At 39.8% G+C, this 25,436-nt stretch overlaps 1 protein-coding gene across 1 annotated transcript in view; it reads left to right on the top strand.

Moving 5' to 3' along the window:
* Window positions 1–25,220, top strand: part of STRIP2 (striatin interacting protein 2) — a 47,907-nt gene extending 22,687 nt beyond the window's left edge. The window contains exons 15-21 of the mRNA XM_026010808.2: window positions 534–631; window positions 1,092–1,218; window positions 3,794–3,894; window positions 7,882–7,948; window positions 18,169–18,273; window positions 19,124–19,328; window positions 22,621–25,220. Of these exons, the coding sequence (XP_025866593.1) occupies window positions 534–631; window positions 1,092–1,218; window positions 3,794–3,894; window positions 7,882–7,948; window positions 18,169–18,273; window positions 19,124–19,328; window positions 22,621–22,871 (954 nt within the window). The 3' untranslated portion in view covers window positions 22,872–25,220. The remainder of the gene's footprint in view (window positions 1–533; window positions 632–1,091; window positions 1,219–3,793; window positions 3,895–7,881; window positions 7,949–18,168; window positions 18,274–19,123; window positions 19,329–22,620) is intronic.
* Window positions 25,221–25,436: the final 216 nt, after the last annotated feature.

Genomic DNA, 25,436 nt, shown 5'->3' with positions numbered 1-25,436 from the left:
CAGGGCTTCTCCAAGAAGGAAGACTTAGCTGTACTCCCAAGTCCTTCTTTGGGAGGGGCAGAGAATAAGGTTGGGTCCATGCAGGATGTATTGGGGGCCCTCCTTCTAAGTAAGTAAGTACCCTAGTCCCTCTGAGACCATGGTCTGTCATGTCCTAGATAGCCTCAGGCTGCGTGGTGAAGATGCTGATCGTCAGGGTTAGAGCTTCCTCTAAGGGATAGAGAAAGTGAGTTCATGCTTATATCTCTCACCTTATTTCTAGGCATTGCCCCTCTATTCTTTGCATCATCTTTAGAAAGAACAATCTTGAAGCAGAATAGCCTGTAAGCTTCCTTATGGCTCCTTAGCCTCACAGGCAGGCCTCTCAGGACGGGGCACCTGTTTACCCTTCTGGAGGCTGGGGAGATTTGATTATTGAGAATGAACATAGAAGAAGGCATTAAAACACTTCTTATAGGGCTGTTGAGGTGTGGAAAAATCGCCTTGTTGAATGGGATGGACAGAGATGGATCTCCTCATTTTCTACTTCCTAGATTGCTCTGCTTAAGATTCTGCTGGCCGCAGCCCCCACCTCCAAAGCAAAGACAGACTCTATCAATATCCTGGCAGATGTCCTGCCTGAGGAGATGCCGTGAGTGCTTCAACTGAGTTGGCTGCTGAATGCACTGTTTTGTTTACAGTGTCTCTCTAGTCCCTACCCCACCTTGATAACACTCATAGGGATTGTATCCAAAGAGATCTTCTCTCCCCCATCAGTAGCTCCTTTGCACTGCAGTGCTCTCTGCTAGGTTCTTTTTAGCTCTAAACTGAGGGTCTGCAGAGCAACATCAGTGCCAGGGACTGGTTGCATAGGTATGTGGGTGGACTTTGCCAAGGGATGAGCTTGCCAAAGGAGAAAGAAAAACAGAGAGAGCAAAGGAGCTTTTTTCTAGACAGACTCGAAGTACGGACTCTGGGAGTTTCCCTAGCACAGAAGTTCAGATCTCCCAAGCTCTGGCTCTCCTGTATATGTTGTCTCTGACCCAAATACTTGGGTCCTTGTAGGCTTCTCTCTAAGGCTGCTCTGCACTGACTCCTCTTCCCCATTGTAGCATTACTGTTCTCCAGAGCATGAAGTTGGGCATCGATGTGAACAGGCACAAGGAGATCATTGTAAAGAGTATCTCTGCCCTTCTCCTGCTCCTCCTCAAACACTTCAAACTGAACCATATCTACCAGGTGAGCAGCCAGCAGCATTTCTTCACAGGTCTCAGGTGTTCCCTAGGCCCTGTCTCACAAAGAGGGGGTGATGGGGCCTTTGTAGTCCAGTTGAATATCTTTCAGCCTTTTCTTGGTTCTCCTCAGGGAATTCATATACCTGTTGCACAAGCTTGAGTGGGGTTATGGGGTGGGATGTAAGGAACTGTTCTAGACAGGTGCAGATGTCTGTGTCCTTTGAACGTTATCCAAGGGTTATGAGTAAGAATCCTTGGCTTCTTGGGAATGTGGCCAGCCAGCTTTGAAACAGCACAAGATAGGATTCAAGCATTACACACACACACAAAAAAAAAAAAGTGGGGGAAAAGTGTGTTGAGAATTTTTCTAACATTTGAGGTATAATCCTGAATAAGGCACAGTTTGGGCTCTTAAGGGCTTTGAAGTCTTATAAAGGACATGGATATATAAATAGCTAACTATGGAATGATAAGTGCGTGATACAGATAAGCACTGGCTGGTTATGCTACCTGCTGTGGAGATGAGGTGACTTCTAACCTGAGTCCTAAAGAAACATGTTAGTCAGAATATGGGAGTCGTCAGGGAAGGAAGATAGGAAGCATTTCAAGCAGAAATGTTAATTTGTGAAAGTCCAGAGAAGAAAGAGTAAAGTACCTTTGGAAACTGATTAAATGTTCCTGGAGTTCTCCCTGGGGGGGGGGGGGGGGGGTGTTCGCAGTGGGAGAGTTGGGGAAGGCCTGGTGATACATGGAGCTAGAGAGGAAGGCAGAGAGCAGATCATAATACATATGATAGCACACAGTTATTGAGTACTTATAATGTGCCTGTTACTGTTAAGTTCACGTGGGATCTCATTTAATTCTCTTAACCCTATGAGATAGGTCTTATTTTATCTCTGTTTTACAGATGAGGAAACAGCCTTAAAAAAGGTTAAAAAACTGTTTCTCCATGAAGGCATTTTTTGCCATACTCAGGAGTTTGGACTTGGTACTGTGGGCCTTGCCAAGATATCAGGGAACCTGGGGGCAGGGGATAGATGGTCTCTGTGGTGAGAACATGGGGAGGACAGGAGGCTCTTCATGATTGCTCGGTGTCTTTGCTCCATTTTCCTCCTAAGAAGTCAGAAAAAAGCCGCCTGTTAGAACAGCAGGTTCTCAGAATACACAGAAGCTCCTGCAGGGTCGGTGTCCATGCAGGTTTACTATATAATCAGGATATTTCTCCACTCGAGTATATTCAGAGACATCTTTGGGTGTGTTATGGGTGTCCTGGGTGCTCGCACTTCTTCTGCCAGTGTTTGTTGAGCAACAGCAGGGCTGGGAGGAGTAGAGGTGAGTGGGAGATAGTGTTCCTAGTAGAAGAACAGAGAATCGTGGATATGTTTTTCTGTCTGCTTCTCTTGGGCAGTATGTGGATCAACAGCCAGACAGGTGGGTGGTTTGATGGGCCTTGCCAATGTGTGTCAGTGTCAATGAATCCCAACGAGGCTACAGACAATCTCAAATTGAAAAACATTTTCTATAACTCCATAGTGGGTATGTATTGGCTGCTCCATCTGGAGCTTTGGAAAATACTCCAGGTCGGCTACTAGGGGGAAAATATTTGAGTAGCAGAGAGAAATGGGCAGCACAAGCTGACTCCTTCCCTCTTACCATACGCCCAGGGGTAGAGGGCAGCTTGGCTGGCTGCCATGGCTACTTCTTGGTGATCAGGAAAAGCTAAGGGATTTAAAACAGCACAGTTTTCTGCTTTTTTCAGCCCAGTTTCTATACTGTCCCAGCAGCCTGGGTTCCAGATCTGGAGGCAAACTCTCTATCTGATGCTCCTCAGTACATCACAGGCAAATTCCAGGTGATACCACTCTAGGATACTATCCACTAGGTCTTCCCAGATACAAAACCCCATCCAAATTCAAAAGAACAAAATGGAGCCTCTATTTCTGGTGTTTAGCCCATCAAAGAGATCTTGGACTTATTCTCAGTGCAGTGTCTGTTGGCCGAAGGGCTCTTGTTGATTCATTCATTAAAATACTGATACTGTAAGAATAGGGATAATATAGTGAACCAGACAGACTTATGCTGGAGCCCACATTCCAGTGGTTCACTTGGTTACTATGTGCCGTATCCATCCTGACTGAGTGATGCCAGCAGTTGCTGGGAGTAAGCTGCACCTGTTCCTGCTATGTCAATCATTGTTGAAACACTATGAGCCAGAGGTTTGGTATGGAAGACAACTCTCTCAGGGAGCCTTCCTTTCTTGTTGAGCTTAGGAACAAATATCACAGCAATTCCTTCTGTTTATTTGGAGTGGGATTTTCTTTCTGACTTGTTTATGTTTTGTGCTTTTGGTAAGGTGCTTGCAACATAACACACACTGCAGATTGTCCCCCTCTATGCAGGATGGACTGGCTGATGATGTTTCTCCCCGCTTCTCAGACAGGAGGACTGATAACACTAGTGGACAGTGGATATTCTTAGGAATGGATATTAGAGTTGTACTTGCCTATCTTTTTTTTTCATATGTACCTTCTATTCTCCCCCACATAAGCAGCCCTTTTTGCTTTTATCTTTTAACTCAGTTTGAATATGTATCACAACATTTGGTATTTGCCAACTGCATTCCGTTGATCCTGAAGTTCTTCAATCAAAATATCTTGTCTTACATCACTGCCAAAAACAGGTATGGACTCTGGACAGGTTTATTTCGGAGATCTGTTTTGGGATGGGTTGAGAAATATAAATCATCTCTGAGACTTTCAGATCTCCTTGTGTCCCTATGCCCTTCTATCTTAGAGCTGTCACTGTCAAACTTCATTTCTTTGAAGTGTTAGTTGATGAGATGTGTGGTTTGGTCTCTTCACAGAGGTATTTATATTTTAATGGTTTTGAAAACTGAAAAATTCACAACTCAAATAAATAAACTGCAACAATGAAATTTTAACCCTATGGCAGAAGGATCCAGAAGATGTTTTTTTTGTGTGTGTGTGTGAAACAGCCCTCTTATCTGGCCAGCCCTGATCTTAGTATAAATCATAAGTTGAATCAATTATGTTACTTTGTAAACTAGTGTTCTACCAAATTTGTAAATAAAGGTAAATAACAGATCCTTACTTAGATCAATTTGTAATAAAGCAAATATATGGTATTTTATTTAATCACTTTAGTAGTGGTAAGAGGTATTACAACAAATTTTATTCTCATTTCACCAATTAGGAAACAAATCCAGGGAGGTTAATTGACTTGCTCAAGACTAACATAACATGCTAGTGAGACCACTTAAGTAAGCAGCAGAGTCAGGATCAAAACACAGATTGTTTTCTGGTCACAATTGCTATAAATACAAATTACTTTCCACTCCTCCAGCCAAGTGGGGACTTGGGGGGTTACAAAGTAAATCCTTATTCTTTAGTTTGCTACTTCCACAAGAATTAGAAGCATGTTAATTAGAGTTTACCAGGGGCAGAGTTCCTATAGTAGAAGTAAGAAGGCTGATCTGATTACTTGGGGTGACTGGAGGGGCTCAGGGGATAGTGCCTCACCAGTCTTGTCAGTACTGCCTGAAAGTCACCATGGAGAGGTAGCCTACTTATATGTAGTTTAAAATACACAGAGGTGGGATGCCTGGGTGGCTTCACAGTTGAGTGTCTATCTTTGGCTCAGGGCATGATCCCGGGGTTCCAGGATTGAGTCCCACATCGGGCTCCCTGTGAGGGGTCTGCTTCTCCCTCTGCCTATGTTTCTGCCTCTCTCTCTGTCTCTCATGAATAAATAAATAAAATCTTTTTTAAAAATTGAGTAAAATACACAGGTTTGGGGGAAAATAAATTTAAAAACAAATAAAATAAAATATACAGAAGCATTTGGGTGGGTCGGTTGAGCATCCAACTCTTGATTTCAGCTCACGTCATGAGCTCAGGGTCATGGCATCAAGCCCTGCATCATGTTCCTCACTGAATGGGGAGTCTGATGGAGATTCCTTCTCTTCCTCTCTCTCTCCCTTGTCCCCCAGGGACATAAATAAATCTAAAGATTTATTTACTTATTTGAGAGAGAGAGAGCACAAGCAGGGTGGAGGGGCAGAGGGGAGAGAGAAGCTGGTCCCAGCTGAGCAGGGAACCCCATGTCAGGCTCGATCCCAGCACCCTGGGATCATGACCTGAGCTGAAGGCAGATGCTTACCCAACTGAGCCACCTAGGTGTCCCTAAATAAATAAATCTTAAAAAAATAAAATAGACATACACATATGGAACCTGAAGTTATGAGACCTGCCATTTGTTAGTTACATAATCTTAAGTAAGGAAACTTTGGTTTTTTTGAGCCACAGTATTTTCATGTTTGTTTGTTTGTTTGTTTAAGATTTTATTTATTTATTAATGAGAGACACAGAGAGAGAGAGAGAGATTGAGTAGAGACAGAGGCAGAGGAAGGAGCAGGCCCCATGCAGGGAGCCTGACATGGGACTCAGTCCTGGGTCTCCAGGATCATGCCCTGGGCTGAAGGCGGTGCCAAACTGCTGAGCCACCCGGGCTGCCCATATTTTCATCTTAAAATTAAAATAATACATCCCCTGATTATATCAGAGTTTTTATATATGTATCAGTTAAGATAAACATAGGTGAGTCCTATTCCACATTTCCAGTTAGAGATCTACCCTGGATCAATCAAGTATGGCTGGGGTTCAGGAAATAAATACCCATCCTCCACCCTGGTCCTGGAAGGGGAGGGGCAAAGAATCTGATAGGTATCCATCTGGTTCCATTTGGAATTAGAAGAGTGGTAGTGCCAGACTACATCATTTACTAAGTTTGGCCTAGATAAGATAGTCATCTTCTGTACCACTTATAAGCTTTACTGTTGCATGATCCCTGAGAACTTGAAACACCCATCACCCCTTATTGCACCTTTTCCTCATGGTTCTTACAATCTAGATAGATATTCTAGAAACATGTAACTTTATTTTTTGCCCCCTTAGGCTAGAATTCAGTTCACGGAGGATGGAACAAATTCATCTTTGATTTCCCACCCCCATTTCCTGGTTGCCAGCACCTACTTTGCCATGGGCTTTGTCTGTGGGTGGTGGGTAGATAAGTGAATAAGCCAGCCAGGAATGTTTATCATAATGGAGCAGTTAAGTATAGAACTGGCAACCCTGGGAGAATCTAGTAGAGTGAATTAAGATGATGAGCAATGTTATAGGTATATCCAATGCCCTTGCTTCTCCTACCTTGGTTCCCCTAGGTCATCATTGTGGATTTCTTGGACAAAGGTAAACATTTCTAGGTAAACAAATTGTTGCCTTTTGCTTGGATAGAGTTTTGACTTTCGAAATGTAGAGACAGGTCCAAGAAACCCCATACTCCTCTTTATGGCCCCTGCTTTGCCAACATCCTTTATCCATTTCCAACTGTACTAGTTCAGATAGATTGGTTATAAAACTTATGGAATGTCAGAACCAGAAGGAGCATTAGATATTAGCTAAATTCTGCATTGTACCAATGAAGAAGAGAGAAAAGGAAAGGAAGAACTATAATTTTAAGTAACTATGTGCTTGTCATAATGCAGTGCCTCATTTCCCCTACCTACTCATGCTGCTTCCCTGGGCTCACTGCAGAGCCTCTAGCTCCCTTGTAGTCCTACACTGTCACTTCTGGGGGCAAATGCTATTACCAATCTTTTTTTTGAGAGAGAGAGAGACTGTACATGAGCACAAGTTGTTGAGGGGGGGCGGACAAAGGGAGAAAGAGAATATCTTAAGCAGATTCCATGCCCAGTGCAGATCCTGACATGGGGCTGGATCTCATGATCCTGAGATCATGACCTGAGGCAAGATCAAGTTGGATGCTTAACTGACTGAACCACCCAGGTGCCCTAATGCTATCACCATTCTTGAGCTACTAGATTGGCCCTGCCGCAGGAGGCTGCCTGTTTTAAGCTTCCTTCAAGAATGCCTTCCATGGGGCAGCCTGGGTGGCTCAGCGGTTTAGCGCTGCCTTCAGCCCAGGGCATAATCCTGAGGACCCAGGATCGAGTCCCACATTGGGCTCCCTGCATGGAGCCTGCTTCTCCCTCTGCCTGTGTCTCTGCCTCTCTCTCTCTCTCTGCCAAATAAATAAATAAATAAATAAATAAATAAATAAATAAATAAAATCTTAAAAAAAAAAAAAAAAGAATGCCTTCCATGATCACTTCCCAGAGTTCCTGGCTTTCAGAAGCATCTGGTCAAGAATATAGGAGAGGTCTTCATTTCATCCTCATGTCCACAGATTGTTACTAAGTGGGTTAAGTTTGGGCAGCATCTCTGGGAACACAGTTCACACATACACAAGCATACACTTAAATGCAAAAACAGAAATGCACACATGTCCCTACTCTTTAAAGAAGAGAGGAGAAAGGTGGCTATACCAGAGGCTTTCTTGCTGCTTTCTTTGCATCTGCCAGATAGGGCCTAGCCTGGAGGAACTCAATAGGTTCCTCTCATGACTATGAGGAGAGGAGACTGGAGCTAGAGTTGCCTGGCACACAACCCTCAGTTTCAGTTGAGGTCACTAAGCAATCTGGGAGATAGATGGGGCCTGCTAGAGAGAAGGAATTCCTACCATTTCAGATACTGCCATTTTCTGCCATTGCTATTTCCCTAAAGCCTGTCCCTTTCTCTCCATTTTGCAGCATCTCGGTCCTGGATTATCCTTGCTGTACCATCCAGGATTTGCCGGAGCTTACTACAGAGAGTCTGGTAAGCAGAGGGGGATTTGGTAGATTTTGAAACTGCCAGGTGGCAGAGGCTGGTATTTGCTCTTCCATTTCTTCTCCAGCCCCATAATGCCCTGGTTTGGGAGTTTCAGATTAGTGAAGGAATATTGGCAAGAGCACAGAGGCAGTGGGGGTTTAGAGCTGCTGACCCAGTTGAGAAAAATTTGGAAAAACAGCATAGCAATTTGCAGAGAAGAGAAAAGGGTCAGTGACAAACACTAAGGAGAAGAGAGAATTTAGAAAGATAATGGGACTGAAATTGAATGTGAACATCTGTGCTAAATGGCATGGGAAACTCTGCTAGTCTATTCCAAACAATGATCTGTCTCCTTTCCACTATGCAATAGGCTATTCACTTTCCTTTTTCTTTTCTTTCTTTTTTTTTTTTTTTTTTTTAAGATTTTATCTATTTATTCATGAGAGACACAGAGAGAGAGAGAGAGGCAGAGACACAGGGAGAAGGAGAAGCAGGCTTCATGCAAGGAGCCCGATGTGGGACTTGATCTTGGATCCTGGAATCATGCTCTGAGCCAAAGGCAGATGCTCAACCACTGAGCCATCCAGGCGTCCCTCACTTTCCTTTTTCATATAGATTATAAAACCCAGGAGTGTGGGATGCCTGAGTGGCTTAGTGATTGAGCGTCTGCCTTCAGCTCATGGCATGATCCCAGGGTCTAGGGATTGAGTCCCACATCAGGCTCCCTGCAGGAAGCCTGCTTCTCCCTCTGCCTATGTCTCTGCTCTCTCTCTGTGTCTCTCATGAATAAATAAATAAAATCTTAAAAACAAAAAACAAAAAACAGGAATGTGTACTTCAGAAAATACCTTGCCTAGGTCTCTCTAAGCCAAAAGTTGGTAAAGCCTCAGCAGAATGACCCAGAAATGTCTTCATCCTGGAAACAACTTTAGGCAAGTCAGAAAAGTCCCTCAGAGTTTGAATTTCACGAAACCAACTGATAAACAGCATATTGAAGATTAACTGTCTGCCTTGTGTAGATATACCTCCTCAGATATACTAAGTCCATACCCTCACCCTGTTGCATTTACTTGGTTTATATCTGTTTCTCCATTTGACTGAAAACTTGAAGGAAGAGATGTTATCCTCTTCATTTTTATATCCCAGGAGTGTAGCACTATGTTTGGTACATGAAAGGAACTCAACTGCTGAATGATTGGATGGTAGCACCCATGTGTCCCACAACCCTTTGTTCCCCAACTTTAATACCTGCAAAATGTTGCATCAGGGAACTGTATTATGCACAAATAGAATGATACCTTCTGTGGTACAGGTTTTACAGAACCATAGGATTCTTGGCTGGAGATCCATTTAGCCCAATCCTCTATTTCAAAGATGAGAAACCAGAAGGCTCAGTGAATGAATGACTTGTCATGGTCTCCTCATAAATGATACATCTAGAATTAAAGAAAGACCCATGTTCTAAGATAATAAGTCTAGCACCCTTTTTATTTTATTTTATTTTTGTTTAAAAGATTTTATTTATTCATGAGAGAACAGAGAGAGAGAGAGGCAGAGACATAGGCAGAAAGAGAAGCAGGCTCCATGCAGGGAACCCAATATGGGACTCGATCCCGGGACTCCAGGACCACACCCTGGGCCAAAGGCAGATGCTCAACTGCTGAGCCACCCAGGCATCTCATTTAGCACACTTTATAGCATCAGGGCAGAGATTTTCTGTCTCACTTAGGGAGCTTCTTATCCCTATAGAGAGAATCATTAAATTATGTAATAACCCTGTTTATGCACATTATTCAATCTTTAAAATAACCGTATTAGCTTGGTATTACTGTTTTATACATAGAGAAGTTAACTGCCAAAACCTTACAGTTGAAAGCAGTAGAGCCAAGGTGGAGACTTAACATCCCTGCCATTCAGAGGTAGAATGAAGAATACACTTCCTCACATAAAACAATGGTAAACAGCATTAAAATGCTAGTATTAGGTATTTCAAAACATAAAGTCACTTTTATGGCTGAAATCTATTTCTTGATACAATATGTTCTCTTTTCCAAATCCCATATATAGGAAATTGATGTGAATTATAATGTCAAATCTCTTCTGATTGGCCTCTTGGGAAATGAGCATAAAATTACTGAAATAATTGTTATGCCTCTGAGAAGATTTTATTGTTATCCACAAGCAAGTGAAAGCACATACCTATTCTAAATAAACCAATTCATGCTAGGTATTCCCCTCTCCTTTCTATGAAGCAACAGTGGCACCTGGTGGTTTCATTTGGTAACCACAAATTTGGGGGGTTTTTTTGCTCAAATTTACGGTATGAATGTTTCCCCTGAGCCTAATCATGGGCTTAACTAGCAAGTTACTCCACATAGGTCCTCAATATAATGGTTTGTTTCTCTAAAAAAATAATCAGAAATACTAGTGTTTATATGATTAAGATTTATCTCTTTTCCAGGCTCAGTGAATTAATTGTAAACAGAAAATATACTGCCTTTTATAGATCTATGTTTTATAGATTTTCTTTAAATAATATTTCAATTTTTTTCCCTGGTTACAAAATCAGTACATACTATTGCAGAAAATTGGATAAATACAGAAAAATATGGGCAAGAAAACAAAAATACCTTAATTATACTACTGACTTGTTGAGGTGACTGGGTGGCTCAGTTGGTTAAAGCATCTGCCTTCAGCACAGGTCTGAGTCAGGCTCCATGCTCAGCTCCCTCTCCCTCTCCCCACTCATGCTCTTTTTCCCTCTTCCTCCCTCTCTCTCTCTCTCTGTCTCTCTCTCTCTCAGTTAAATAAATAAAATCTTTTTTAAAAAAATAAAATAAAATAAAAAATTATACTACCTATATGTAACTACTGTTAATATTTTCCTTCAGTTACTATATATATATGTACATACTAATTCATATATATATACACACACTTTTTTAAGAAAATAAGAACTTTGTGTTTCAATTTACATAATAAAATTTAAATGTTTATAATATGACTTTGGACATATTTGAGAACATGATTTTTATTTATTTTTTTAAGATTTTATTTATTTATTTATTTATTTATTCATTCATTCATTCATTCATTCATTCATTCATGAGAGACACACAGAGAGAGAGAGAGAGAGAGGCAGAGGGAGAAGCAGGCTCCATGCAGGGAGCCTGACGTGGGACTTGATCCAAGGTCTCCAGCATCAGGCCCTGGGCTGAAGGCGGCGCTAAACTGCTGAGCCACCAGGCGTCCCAGAGAACATGATTTTTAATAGCCACACATGATATTCTATTCCTACAAGGATTCAGCAAAGTGGCGGGAGCATGGAATGTTTCTTTGTGTTCCTCAATTTCTTTAATGAATGTTGTATAGTTTTCTGAGTACAGATCCTTTGCCTCTTTGGTTAGGTTTATCCAAGGCCTTATGGTTTTTGGTACAATTATAAATGGGATTGACTCCTTAATTTCTCTTTCTTCTGTCTCACTGTCAGTGTATAGAAATGCAACTGATTTCTCTGCATTGATTTTATATCCTGCCACTTTGCTGAATCCTTGTATGAGTTCTAGCAATTTCGGGGTGGAGTCTTTTGGCTTTTCCATATAGAGTATCATGTCATCTGCAAGGAGGGATAGTTTGACTTCATTGCTGTCACAGATGCCTTTTATCTCTTTTGGTTGTTTGACTGCTGAGGCTAGGACTTCTAGTACTATATTGAAAACAGTGGTAATAAAAAAAAAAAAAAAGAAAACAGTGGTAATAGCAGACATCCCTGCCATGTTCCTGACTCTAGGGGAAAAGCTCTGTTTTTATGCATTTGACAGAGTACAGCATCCTTTCTTGATTAAAACTCTTCACAGTGTAGGAATAGGGGGAACATACCTCAATATCATAAAAACCATATACGAAAAGCCCACAGCAAATAACACTTTGTTTTGTTTTATTTGTTTGTTTGTTTGTTTGTTTACATATCTCTACCCCCAACATGGGGCTGGAACTTATGACCCTAAGATCAAGAGTCGCACACTCTTCCCAACTGAGTCAGCCAGGTACCCTTAGTAGCACTTCTTTAAAGGCTCAGTCAGATCATAGGCTGACCAAACTCAGTCAGAAGAGTTTTAAAGTGGAGCCGCTTTAAACCAAGAAACCTCACTATTTTTTTTTTGTTTCTGGAAACTGTTATCTTCTGCTTGTTTTTTTTTTTTTTTTTTTTTTTCTTCTGCTTGTTTAAAATAACGATTAAAATAGGACATAAGAAAGAGCTTCTTTACCATTAGGTCTTGAAGAAACTGAGAAAGCAGGGGATCAAATCAAATTTTCTCTCAGATATCATCTTCTCTGTTAGGATTCCAAAAGTGCAACAGAAATAGACAGTAAATAAAGACAGAACGTCAGGACACCTGGGTGCTCAGTGGTTGAGCATCTCACTTTGACTCAGATCATGATCTTGGAGTCCTGGGATCAAGTTCTACATTGAGTTACCTGCATGGAGCCTGCTTCTCCCTCTGCTTGTGTTTCTGCCTCTCTCTGTGTCTCTCATGAATAAATAAAATCTTAAAAAAAAAAAAAAAAAAGAATGTTAAAATGGATTTAGAGGTTCAGGGCCTGGTTGGGGCACTTAGGTGATCTTAAGTAAGCCCTTCCTTCCCTCAACCTCAGGTTTTGCTTCTGTGGATGACAGAATTGAACTAGACTTAGCAAGTCTGAAAGCTAAGTCTCCTCTAGTGCTCAGATTCTAACCAGTCTGATTTCCTCAGTACAAAAAGAAGAAACACTCTGTTCTTTCAGCAGTCATTTGAGTCAATTATCCACATAACTGGTGTAAGCCTCTGTTTTTATTTGGCTTGGCTCATTCAGCTGGGTTAGGATGGATCTTGAGAACAGAACCCGCACAATGCCTTAGAGATGCTATGAAAGGGTAGGATGTGATCCCTGAACTGAATTTTTAGACACAAAGTGTATGTAAACAATTTTTTTTAAAGTTTTTAGTTTTAATTCCAGTATAGTTAATTGCTGTGTTATACCTGTTTCAGGTATACAATCTAATGATTCAACAATTCTATACATTAAAGAAAAAAAAAACAATTCTATACATTACTCAGTGCTAATCATGATAAGTGTACTCTTTATAGTTAAGAGTCTCTTGGTTTGTCTTTCTCTCTTTTTTTCCCTTACTCATTTGTTTTGTTTCTTAAATTCCACACATGAGGGAAACCATATGGTATTTATCTTTCTATTTATTTCACTTAGTATTATACTCTCTAACTCCATCCATGTTGTTCCAAAAGGCAATATTTCATTCTTTTATATGACTGAAAAATATTCCATTGTATTTATATACCACATCTTCTCTATCCATTCATCTATCAATGCACACTTGGGCTGCTTCCATATCTTGGCTATTGTAAATGGTGCTGCAGTAAACATAGGGATGCATATATCCCTTTGAATTAAGGTTTTTGTATTTTTTTGATTAAATACTGAGTAGTACAATCACTAGATCATAGAATAGTTCTATTTTTAACTTTTTGAGGAACCAGTGTACATTCCCACTAATGGTGCAAGAGAGTTCCTTTTTCTCCACATCCTCACCAACATTTGTTGTTTCTTGTGTTTTTGATTTTAGCCATTCTGGCCACTATGAGGTGATATCTCATTGTAGTTTTGATATGCATTTCCCTGGTGATGAGTGACACTGAATATCTTTTCATCTGTCTGTTGGTCATCTGGATGTCTTCTTTGGAGAAATATCTGCTCATGCCTTCTGCCCATTTTTAATTGGCTTATTTGGTTTTTTGGGTGTTGTATCAGTTCTTTATATATTTTGGATACTGACCCTTTGTGTGATATGTCATTTGCAAATATCTTCTCATTCCATAGTTTGCCTTTTAGTTTTGTTTCCTTTGCTGTGCAGCTTTTTATTTTGATGTAGTCCCAATAATTTATTTTGGCTTTTATTTCTCTTGCCTCAGGAGACATATCTAGAAATATGTTGCTATGGTTTGATGTCAGAGAAATTACTGCCTGTGCTCTCTTCTAAGGTTTTTATGGTTTCAGGTCTCACACATAGATCTTTTATCCACTTTGGGTTTATTTTTGTATGCTGAAAGAAAGTGTTCCATTTTCATTCTTAAGCACATAGCTATCCAGTTTTCCCAACATCATTTGTTGAAGAAACTTTTTCCCTATGTATATTCATTCCTACTTTGTCAAAAATTAATTGAACATATAATTGTGGGTGTTTTATTTTAATGTATTTTATGTATTCCTGAGAAAGAGAGAAGCAGAGACACAGGCAGAGAGAGAAGCAGGCTCCATGCAGTGAGCCTGACATGGGACTCGATCCCGGGTCTCCAGGACCAGGCCCTAGGCTGAAGGTGGTGCTAAACCGCTGAACTGCCAGGGCTGCCCTAATTGTGGGTTTATTTCTGGGTTTTCTATTCTGTTGTATTGCTCTGTATGTCTATTTTGTGGCAGTACCATTCTGTTTTGCTTACTACAGCTTTGTAATATAACTTGAAGTCTGGAATTGTGATACCTCCGGTTTTGTTTTTCTTTTTTTTTTGTTTTTTTTTTTTTTGTTTTTTTTTTTTTGTTTTGTTTTGTTTTTCTTTTTCAAGATTTCTTTACTATTCAGGGTCTTTTGTTGTTTCATGCAAATTTTAGTATTGTTTGTTCTAGTTCTGTGAAAAATGCTGTTGGTATTTTGATAGAGATTGCATTAACTCTATACATTGTTTTGAGTAGTATAGACATTTTAATAATATTCATTCTTTCAATCCATGAGCATGGAATGCCTTTCCATTTCTTTGTATCCTCTTTAATTTCTTTTATCAGTGTTTTATAGTTTTCAGAGTATAAATCTTTCATCTCTTTGGTTAAGTTTATTCCAAGGTATTTTATTATTTTTGGTGCAGTTGTAAATGGGATTGCTTTTGTAAACAAGTGTTTATACAAGTGAAACATGGGCAAATGTTTTCTTTTTTCAACTTTCACCAGTAGAAAGTGAGTAAAGGTCTTGCTTTAGATAGTGTGAAGTAGGGCAGCCTGGGTGGCTCAGCAGTTTAGTGCCTGCCTTTGGCCTAGGGTATTATCCTGGAGACCCGGGATCAAGTCCCACATTAGGCTCCCTGCATGGAGCCTGCCTCTCCCTCTGCCTCTCTCTCTCTCTGTGTCTCTAGTGAGTAAATAAATAAAATCTTAAAAAAAAAAAAAAAAAAAAAAAAGATAGTGTGAAGTAACAGAAACAAGATAATATGGCCAAGTGCTGCTGCTCATAAAATCTGTCTCTCCATAGAAGTTTACATTTTACTCAGTATGCTGAGTTCTGCCCTCCCAAAAAAAGAGAAAAATTAAATTAACATAAACAAGAAAACAAAAACCCCTCAAGTCTGGCAAATCTGAAAAGGCATCCCATGGAGCTAGAGGTCTGCTGAAAAATGGATTATCTGTTGGTTTGGAAAAAGGCAGAAGGCTTAAGCAGGGCTCCATGCAGAGCCTGTTGCTACAAACAGACAACAACCCTGGGATGCATTATCCTGAGAGAGCATTGACTAGCATGTGTTTTTTTCTTTCTTTATTTCCTACTTTCTTTTTTTAAGATTTTATTTATTGGGGAGCCTGAATGGCTCAGTCAGTTAAGCATCTGCCTTTGGCTTAGGTCATGATCCTGGGGTCCTGGGATCAGGCTCCCTGCTCCTTGGGGAGTCTGCTTCTCCCTCTCCCTCTATCTGCCTCTCCCCCTGCTTGTGCTCGTGCTGTCAAGTAAATAAATAAAATCTTTTATTTATTTTTTTAAAATATGTTATTTATTTATTCATGATAGACATAGAGAGAGAGGGGCAGAGACACAGGCAGAGAGAGAAGCAGGCTCCATGCTGGGAGCCCGACATGGGACTCGATCTGGGGACTCCAGGATCACGGCCCAGGCCAAAGGCGGGCGCTAAACCACTGAGCCACCCAGGGATCCCAAAATCTTTTAAAAAAGAAAAAAAAAAAGAGAGTGTCTGGGTGACTCGGTAGATTAGGCATCTGCTTTCAGGTTGTGATCCTGGGGTCCTGAAATGGAGTCCTGCATCAGGCTCTCTGCTCTGCAGGGAGCCTGCTCCTCTCTCTCCCTCTGTCTCTCTCTCTCTCCATCTCTCATAAATCAATCAATCAATCAATCAATCAATCTTTGGAAAAATAAAAAGATCATGACCTGAGCTGAAGGTAGATGCTTAATCAACAGAGCCACCCAGGCACCTGTGTTCTTTCAGTGACCACTTCAGGCAACATCTGATGAGGCAAGAAATGGGACTAGTTTTAGTCGGTGGGGCAGCATTATCAGAAAGAAAAGAGAGTAAGGCCCTGGGCAGATGAGACCATCTTCATGAAGGAACTAAAGTGTCTTTCCTGGGACTCTTGAGACTGACCTTTGATGAAAAGGTAGTCACAGTCAGCTTACTTTCACTTAAAACTTCACTTTTGAACCAAATGGAGAAATTACACAGTACTAAATTCAATGATCAGAGGTGAAAGGATCTGAAATATGGTGTAATTCAACCTCTTACAAGAAACAAGGAAATGACTTATCTACCATCATACAGCCATGGTCAAAGCCATTATCCAGGTGTCTTCTATCTACTCCAGTGCTACTTCTACAGCCACACCCCTTTTTTTGTTTTGTTTTGCTTTGTTTTGTTTTGTTTTGCTTTGTTTTGTTTTGTTTTAAGGTGAGCTCTACACCCAACATGTGCCTTGAACTCAGACCCCAAGATTAAGAGTCTCATGCTCTACCAATGGAGCCAGCCAGGCACCTCTTCCATATTATGTTTTGAAGTGCTAAGGAATGCAAGGCTCTTTATGCTGCTATCATATTAGAAATCAGGATAAAGGAAGCTCATAGTGGAGATATACATAGCTTCTCCCATATGTTCTCTGTTTCCCCTGCTTCTTAAAAAAAATAATAAACATTTAAGAGTTCATTCCACTGTTAGACACACAAGATGGAACATCTATAGAACCTACCTGTTTTGGGCAAGCCTACTAGCTGATGCACTAGAGTGGAAACTCCCATGGAAGTTTCTCTTAGAAGGAAATAGATGGTTCTCCAGGAACTAGTTCTAAACACAATATTGAACATTTACTACAGGAAGGAGAACATTTTTTTCTAAATAATATTTCAAAAAGTTTTCCTGGAACTTTTTGACCCTTAGTAGTCCTATTTATTTCTTAGTAGAGCCTAATAATCTTGGATGTTCATTCCATGTTAGATGTATGTCTGTCTTGCTTGCTTTGGATAAATTTGGTAAAGGAGGGGGTAATTTTCCATTCTTCAGACAACAGTTCACTTCTACATATTGTCTCATACTCTTACATTCTCCAATCAAATTGTAGGCATGAGGAATTTCCAAGATGTTAAGTTTGGCTACCATGCATGCTCATTGATTTACATAGCTTTTGATTCCAGTATATTTACAGACCCCCAAATCCAGAAGGACTCTTTATTTTTGTCCTTGAAAGATTTTTTGTGAGTAGATACCTGTTTCTAATCTGACATCCATCTGTTATCTCTGGTTGGGTGTTCACAAGCTATCAATAAACATACAAGAGAAACGCCTGGTTAGAATTTACCATCTGCCATTTTTGCTTCCATGCTAGAGAATTAAGCAATTCACTGCAATAGAGTTTGATAAAGGAGGATGGAAGATGATTTTAAAAATTAAGTCATAATGAATATCAGATCTATCCAACATAGTTTGAAATCTACCAGAATAGGGCCACCTGGCTGGCTCAATCAGTAGATTGAGCATGACTCGATCTTGGAGTCATGAGTTCTAGCCCCACATTGGGCATACAGCCTACTTAAAAAAGGAAGAAAGGAAGAAAGAAAAGGAGGAAGGAAGGAATCTACCAGAATAACTCCTAGCAGTTGTAAACAGTTTATATAAGTACAAGGTATATGGGGGTTAAATTCTATCATCTCATTTCTGATTTTAAAGCAGAAAGTAACACAAGAAGGCTTGCTTGAGTGAAGTTCCTATGTTCATGTATCCTCTTTCTAATCAGTACTTGCTCTAGGTTAAGCCTTCCAGGATTGTCAGCTGTGTGCTTTCAGATGAAGTGTATTGCATGCTTTAAGGCCTTAGTGTGTGAAGAGCAGAATGGTGAGGAGGTAGCATTTCAGGCTTCTGTGGGAATGAAAGCCTTATAGGTATTGAGGTAATGGTGGGCCTGCCTTATTACAGGAAGCTGGAGACAACAACCAGTTCTGTTGGAGGAACCTCTTTTCCTGCATCAACCTTCTGAGGCTACTCAATAAACTGACCAAATGGAAGCATTCCAGAACAATGGTGAGTGGGGCTTCAGATAGTGGTAGTGTCCATCTGACTAAATTTTTTTAGTCTTAATTATTTATGGACTTCCTGCTTTGTGAGCTCTATAGAGCTCTGAATGCTACATAAGGTGAGCACCTAATTCTGGGCACTTATTCTATATGAAATAATTATTCATAGTCCATTTCTTTACAAGGAGCTGAAAATGGACTATCCCCCAGGGCAGCTCTGGTTGGAAAGTTAGCATTGTTATTTGGATTATAAGCACATCCCAAATGATGCAAGTCTAAGATTATTCATTGCAGTACAAATCATGAAAGATTGGAAACAACCTAAAGCCTGTTAATACAGGACCAACTGGTTAAATAATATTGGTACATCCTTATAATAGAATATTTACAACCATTAAAAGGAATGAGGCAGGAAAAAAAGAATGAGGCAATTCTGTACTGATACGGAGTAACTTTCAAGATACATTGTTAAATAAAAAGCAAGGTATAGAACAATGTGACAGGATATGTAGTTGGCTGTGGGTTTGTTAATAAAAATAATATATGTGTACATAGAATTATGTATCCAGGAGATACATAAGAAGCTGGTAACAGTAGAAATGGGATGTGTGGCTGAACAATTATTTTGCCTTTATATCATGTACTTTGAATATTAGAAAATTTGAATTGTGACATATAAATGGAGTGGTTCCTTTATGTTCTTGAAGACTAAATATGAATAGAACCTGGACCATAGATTCCCAAAAGCTCCCCAGGGGTATTGAGACCAGTTAAGTTTGGCTTAATTTGTCTGTGAGTTGGAAGTTGCAAGAAGCTTATCTGCCTTTATTCACTCCCACCTCTCTTCAAATGGGTAGATGCTGGTAGTATTCAAATCTGCTCCAATCTTAAAGCGAGCCCTCAAGGTCAAACAGGCCATGCTGCAACTTTATGTTCTGAAGCTGCTAAAAATACAGACCAAGTATTTGGGGCGCCAGTGGAGGAAAAGCAACATGAAAACCATGTCAGCCATCTATCAGAAAGTACGCCACCGCATGAATGATGACTGGGCTTATGGGAATGGTGAGTATTGTCAGAGCTCTTGACCTCCAGGAGTTGCCCAGTTATTTAAACAAACTAAATAAACATTTATCTCTACTCTTTTGGTATGAATTGTTACATAGTTTAGTTTGGATGAGAAAATATGTGATTATAGGCAGGTACTGATATAACAAACTTTAAGGTTACTGCCCCAAATTCTAGCATGTGCTCTGGTCCTATATTAACTATAAAAATCCATTTTAGGGGCACCTGGCTGGTTGGTTCAGTCAGGAGAACATGCAACTAGTGATCTCAGGATTGAGAGTTTGAGCCCAACATTGTAGATAGAGTTTGCTTTAAAATTTTTTTCCCATTTTATAAAACAAGCAAATTGAGATAATTACCCCCTTTTGAAAACATTCCTTTAAAAGACAGATTTCTCCAAGAGATTTCTAAAATTAAAATAACCTTTTATTATTAAAAAGCAATTTGATAAAGCAAAAAAAGCAGCCTTCCTGGCTCAGTTGGAAGAGGACATGACTCTTGATCTCAAGGTTGAGTTCAAGCCCCAAGTTGGATATAGATATTACCTGAATAAACTTCAAAAAAAAAAAAAAAAAAAACTTAGAAAATACAAGTCAAAAAACTTACTATATCACCATATTTATGCCTTTGTACTACCTGAAGATTGTTACTGTTAGATCTTACTGTATATTCTAGATCTTTTTCTTTACATATGTATACTTTTTACTTTAAGAAAATTTAAAAATAAAAATAAAAAAATTATACATTCCTTTTCATCATCTTTTTTCAGTTAACATTATCTACATCATAAGTCCATATTCAGAATTCCCCAGTTGCCCCCAAATATTCTTTTTTTAAAAGTTTTGTTTATTTAAGTAATCTCTACACCCAATGTGGGGCTCAGATTCATGACCCCAAGATCAAGAGTCACATGCTCTTCCGATTGAGCCAGCTAGGCACCCCCCACAAAATGTTTTTTAAAGCTGTTTTTTCCAAGTCATCATCCAGCCCAGAGCCACAAATTCATCTGGCTGTTCTATCCTTTTATTTGTTAAATCTAGCAGTGTTTTGTTTTCATTTTTTTCCATAATGCTAATTGAAGAACTAGGTCATTCACCCTGCAGAATATCCACCTTCTGGATTTATCTCTAGCTTCTTTGTGGCATCATTTACCTTTTATCTCTATCTCTCATATTACCTATAAACTGAAAGTTATTTTTTTAATAAAGATTTTATTTATTTATTCATGAGAGACAGAGAGAGGGCAGAGACACAGGCAGAGGGAGAAGCAGGCTCCACGCAGGGAGCCCAATGTGGGACTGGATCCTGGGACTCAGGATCACATCCTGCGCAGCAGGCAAAACTGCTCAACCACTGAGCCACCCAGGTGTCCCTAAACTGAAAGTTAGATCTGAAGGTTCGATGGATTCAGTTTAAACTTTTCAGCTATAGTACATTTGAGGTACCATTGGGAACTGTGTATCGTCTCACATTAGGAGACATTATAATATCTGGTTGACGTATGATAGATTCACCAAAGTTTGGAAGAATTTAGTTTGGAGAGCTTTTTCATTGTATTGACATTTGCTATAGTAGGATTTGACCATTATTTGCATAATTGTATTTAAGAATTTTTGGTAAAATGACTAATGACTTGTCTTTGCTGGGATTTGTAACCTGCCTGAATTTTAGAGAATGCTGCAGTAAAGAACCCACAAAACTAAGGGAAGTATATGATTGGCAGATAACAAGCCAGGAGCAACTTCTATGAGACATAAAGCCAATTAATTATTTAAATTCTTGTAGGTTTTTAAAACATGAAAATGTTTTATCCTGCAAATGGCATGTCTGTTGTTGCTGCCATCATGAGTCCAAACCCAATCTGTACTTCCTTAAGATACACCATTATGGGGGCCTGGCTGGCTTAGTCAGTAGAGCATGTACCCTTGATCTTGGGGTCATGAGTTTGAGCCCCATGTTGGTTTTAGAGACTATTTAAAATAATATATATATATTATATATATTATATATGTATATTATATATATAATATATATATATATATATATACACACACCATTGAGTGTGAGACATAAGAGATCGGGGAAAGACAGATCTCTAGCCCTGAAATAAGTGTCTGAGTGGGATAAATAGAATAAAGCAGATTATCTGTTTTCTCTTTTTACCTTCCTAGAAGCTTTCACCTAATAATTTTAACATAAGCCGACACATACACTTATCACATGCTGGGAGAGGTCACAGGGAATCAGTAAAGTCTTCAGAATTGATCCATTCTGATTCTCCTGGTTGTACCCCTTCCTGCCTCTTTCCATTCCTTGAGAGCTGATGATTCCATTGAAATGGGTAACTCCTGTCCCCTAGGAAAGCTCAGTAAAGGGAATTGAGTTGCCATTTTCGAAAATATAATACATATAACTAGTAAGAAAGTAAAATAATGAAGGGCAGCCCAGGTGGCTCAGCGGTTTAGCACCGCCTTCAGCCCAGGGCGTGATCCTGGAGACCCGGGATCGAGTCCCATGTCAGGCTCCCTGCATGGAGCCTGCTTCTCCCTCTGCCTGTGTCTCTGCCTCTGTGTGTGTGTGTGTGTGTGTGTTTGTGTGTGTGTGTGTGTGTATCTCATGAATAAATAAATAAAATCTTTAAAAAAATGAAAAGTACAGTAAAAAAAAAAAAAGTCTATCCCTCTCAGGGGACCTGTTTCCTTCTCAGTGGTAATCACTGTTAGCAGTGTCTAGACTACCCTTCCAAAGATAGTCTCTAGGGCACCAGCATGGCTCAGTGGTTGAGCATCTGCCTTGAGTCTAGATCCCCACGTCCTGGGATCAAGTACTGCATCACGCTCCCCACAGGGAGCCTGCTTCTCCCTTTGCCCTCTCTTTGTCTCTCATGAATAAATAAATAAAATCTAAAAAAAACCAAACAGATAGTCTCTGCATATACAAGTATATTTTTTAACCTGGAGTGGCAGTATATTATGCACTTACCTTGTATGTTGCCCTCCACAAAAAGGAAATTCTGAGCAGTCTCATTCTTTGTTGTTGTTGTTTTTTTAAGATTTTATTTATCCATGAGAGATACGGAGAGAGAGAGGCAGGCTCCCTGCGAGGAGCCTGACGTGGGACTCGATCCCAAGATGCCGGGATCACGACCCGAGCCAAAGGCAGACACTCAACCACTGAGCCACCCAGGAGCCCCCGTTTCATTGTTCTTATCCCATAGGCCATGCTTTATGATAAGAGGAGCAGAGTCCTGAGTTATATACATGTTCTTCTTCCTCTCTTCCCAACACAGACATCGATGCCAGGCCATGGGACTTCCAAGCAGAAGAATGTACCTTGAGGGCCAATATTGAGGCTTTTAACAGCCGCCGGTATGACAAACCCCAGGACTCTGAATTTTCACCTGTGGATAACTGCTTGCAGAGTGTGCTGGGGCAGAGGTTGGATCTGCCTGAGGACTTCCACTATTCATATGAGCTGTGGCTGGAGAGAGAGGTGTTTTCACAGCCCATCTGTTGGGAGGAGCTGCTCCAGAATCACTGACTGAGCTCTTAAGAACAAAGCATCTAATAGATGGGGTTTGGTTCCAATAAATGGTGCTCTGCCTACCCTGCCCTTTTAGCCTCTGTTTCCAGCTCTGAGAATGCTTGTCCAGGGGAGAGCTGGCCTAGCCCAAGGACATCCAGTGTGGTGCAGGGCCATCCTGGGGACTTTGGGCCTGGAGATAGAGCAAGGCTAGGATCCTGAGTCAGAACAAATTGGTCAACTTGCCCTGGAGTCAGTTGGGTACCCAGCTGGCCATGAAAATCTGCTGGATCAGTCCTGCAGGCTCTTTTGTGGGATTGCTCCCTGCTTTAGTCTTACCCAGAACTAGGCTAGCCTTTGCTGGCCCAAAAAGTGAGAACAAGTTTATTATAGCATTTGACCCATGATATTCGTCGTAGATAATGAGAGAGGCAAGTCATAAAATAGGGAGAACATTTCCTTCTTGCTCACTCTGGATTCCTAGGACTTTCAAGTTTGAAATTAAGTCTAGATTTTAAATTTAAAATTTTGACACCTCTTTCTAAAATTATTAGTTCAAAAAAATATATTAGCTCAAAGATGATTTTAGAGCACCTGCATCTTTGTAAAGGATGATGATTTACCTAAAGATTGCATGTTACAGTAAGGTATATTGCGTAAAGTGTTTTTTCCTCTACTCCTGAAGAGATGTATGTTCAATCTGAAATTATTTCTCTGTGTATTCTGTATAGGGCATGGACTGCTCTGCCATAGGCAGTCTGAAATAGGCCTCCTCTAAGGATGTTTCATGTTTTTCTGAATCTACTTCAGTCTTCAAATGACTGAGTACACTGTAAAAAGTCATCCTTTTCATCCAATTCATTTTTTAAATGACAAGTAACTGCAGGAGGTTTTATTTATTGAGATGGCATGTCCATTTCTGCTCATGATCGATTTATTTTTTAATTGGATAGAGTACCAAGAGCATCACAGCTTACCATTTTTCTTCTATGTCAATTAATGATATTTTTTTCCTTTTTACTGCAAGTGCTTTCAAAGTGTCATGTGGAGATTTAGCAATATTGTTCCTACCTAAAAATATTGCACATTTCTTTGAAAATACAGGGATTGATGTACCAACCTCTAAATTTCTTTTACAGCAGAATCACATATTATTGGGGCACCTGGGTGGCTCAGTCAGTTAAGTGTCTGACTCTTGATTTTGGCTCAGGTCATGATCACTAGATCATGAGATCATGCCGGAGCATTCAGCAGGGAGTCTGCCTGAGATTCTCTCTCTTCCTCTGTCCCTCCCCCACTCCACGCACTCTCTCTCATATAAATAAATAAATCTTTTTAAAAAATCACGTACTTCTTGACAGAAACAAAGTTTTTAGAAAAGCTTCTGATTCAATCAGGATCATTTTATTTCTCTTCTGTCCCCACAGTTATGTCATCTATATTTTCAAGCTTTTTTATTTTAAATGCCCTCCCCCCAACAGAGACACTACTGCATTGTTTTTATGATAGCATCAGGTCAATTTGTGACAGGAAGTCTAGTAAAAAAATGGCTTATTTACTTTGTCAACTACAGTTTGATTTGGAAGTCATGATACAGTTATTAACCATATCCAAAGGAGCTAGACCAGAACTCTAACTAAAGCTTGGATTTCACCTCTTTGAGCTTTAGGGTAGTAGGATTTCTATTTTTATGGAAAGGTCATGAAGAATATATGTAATGGATGAACACTTCTTGAAATAATTGGTAAATTTTACCTGAGTAGGACAGCTGTCCTCGCTGCAATCAAAGTAATTCACTGAGCATATCATCTGCAAATCCTATTAATCTATTTTAATGTGGTTTAACTGAAAAGACAATTTTCAAGGAAAGAGCAGTCATCAATCTATTTCTCTTAAAACCATATAGTATTTAATTTGTGTCAAGAACAAATAAGTTGCCCTTTTAAAAATATGCACATGAATGCTTTCGGAGGCAAGACGTATGCTAAGCTTTAACATTTCATACTTTTTTTACAAATCTTGTTTAAGAGAATATTCTCAGTGCAGATGGAGAAACTGAGATACCAAGAAAAGTGATTAGTTTCAAATCACAACATTTTTTCGCTGACTTGCTGGGATAGTATTCAGGTAATGACAGCCAGCCCCATATGTTAAAGTAACTGATCTGAATCTTCCAGTTTGAGAACCCATGTGGTTAGGAATAAATTCAGATTAACCAACCTCCAAAGACTTACTGTTACTACTTAGAAGAACATTGAGTGATTTATAGAGAATTTTATTTGTGAATATTTCAGTAAAATCTGTGTTGATTGTTGATGACACTGTTTATCTACTGAAAGCACTTTAATAAAAAGAAATTGAACTGGAGTTAGAAATTTGGTTTAATTCTTCAACACAAAAGAATCTTAAAAAACAGATACAGAAAGTATTCCCTGGGGTAGACTAATACAAACAGCTGCAAAAATCCCAGTGGCTTATGACATATCTTTATTTCTTGTTTCTGGGATGAGCTGCAGCTCTATTCTACTCAGGTTAACTTGCTAGATTTAGCTCTGCTCACACATCATCTTATTCTGGCACAAG

This window comes from Vulpes vulpes, chromosome 7, assembly GCF_048418805.1.
Source record: "Vulpes vulpes isolate BD-2025 chromosome 7, VulVul3, whole genome shotgun sequence".
NCBI classification, from domain to species: domain Eukaryota; kingdom Metazoa; phylum Chordata; class Mammalia; order Carnivora; family Canidae; genus Vulpes; species Vulpes vulpes.
This window is presented reverse-complemented; position numbering and strand designations above follow the sequence as displayed.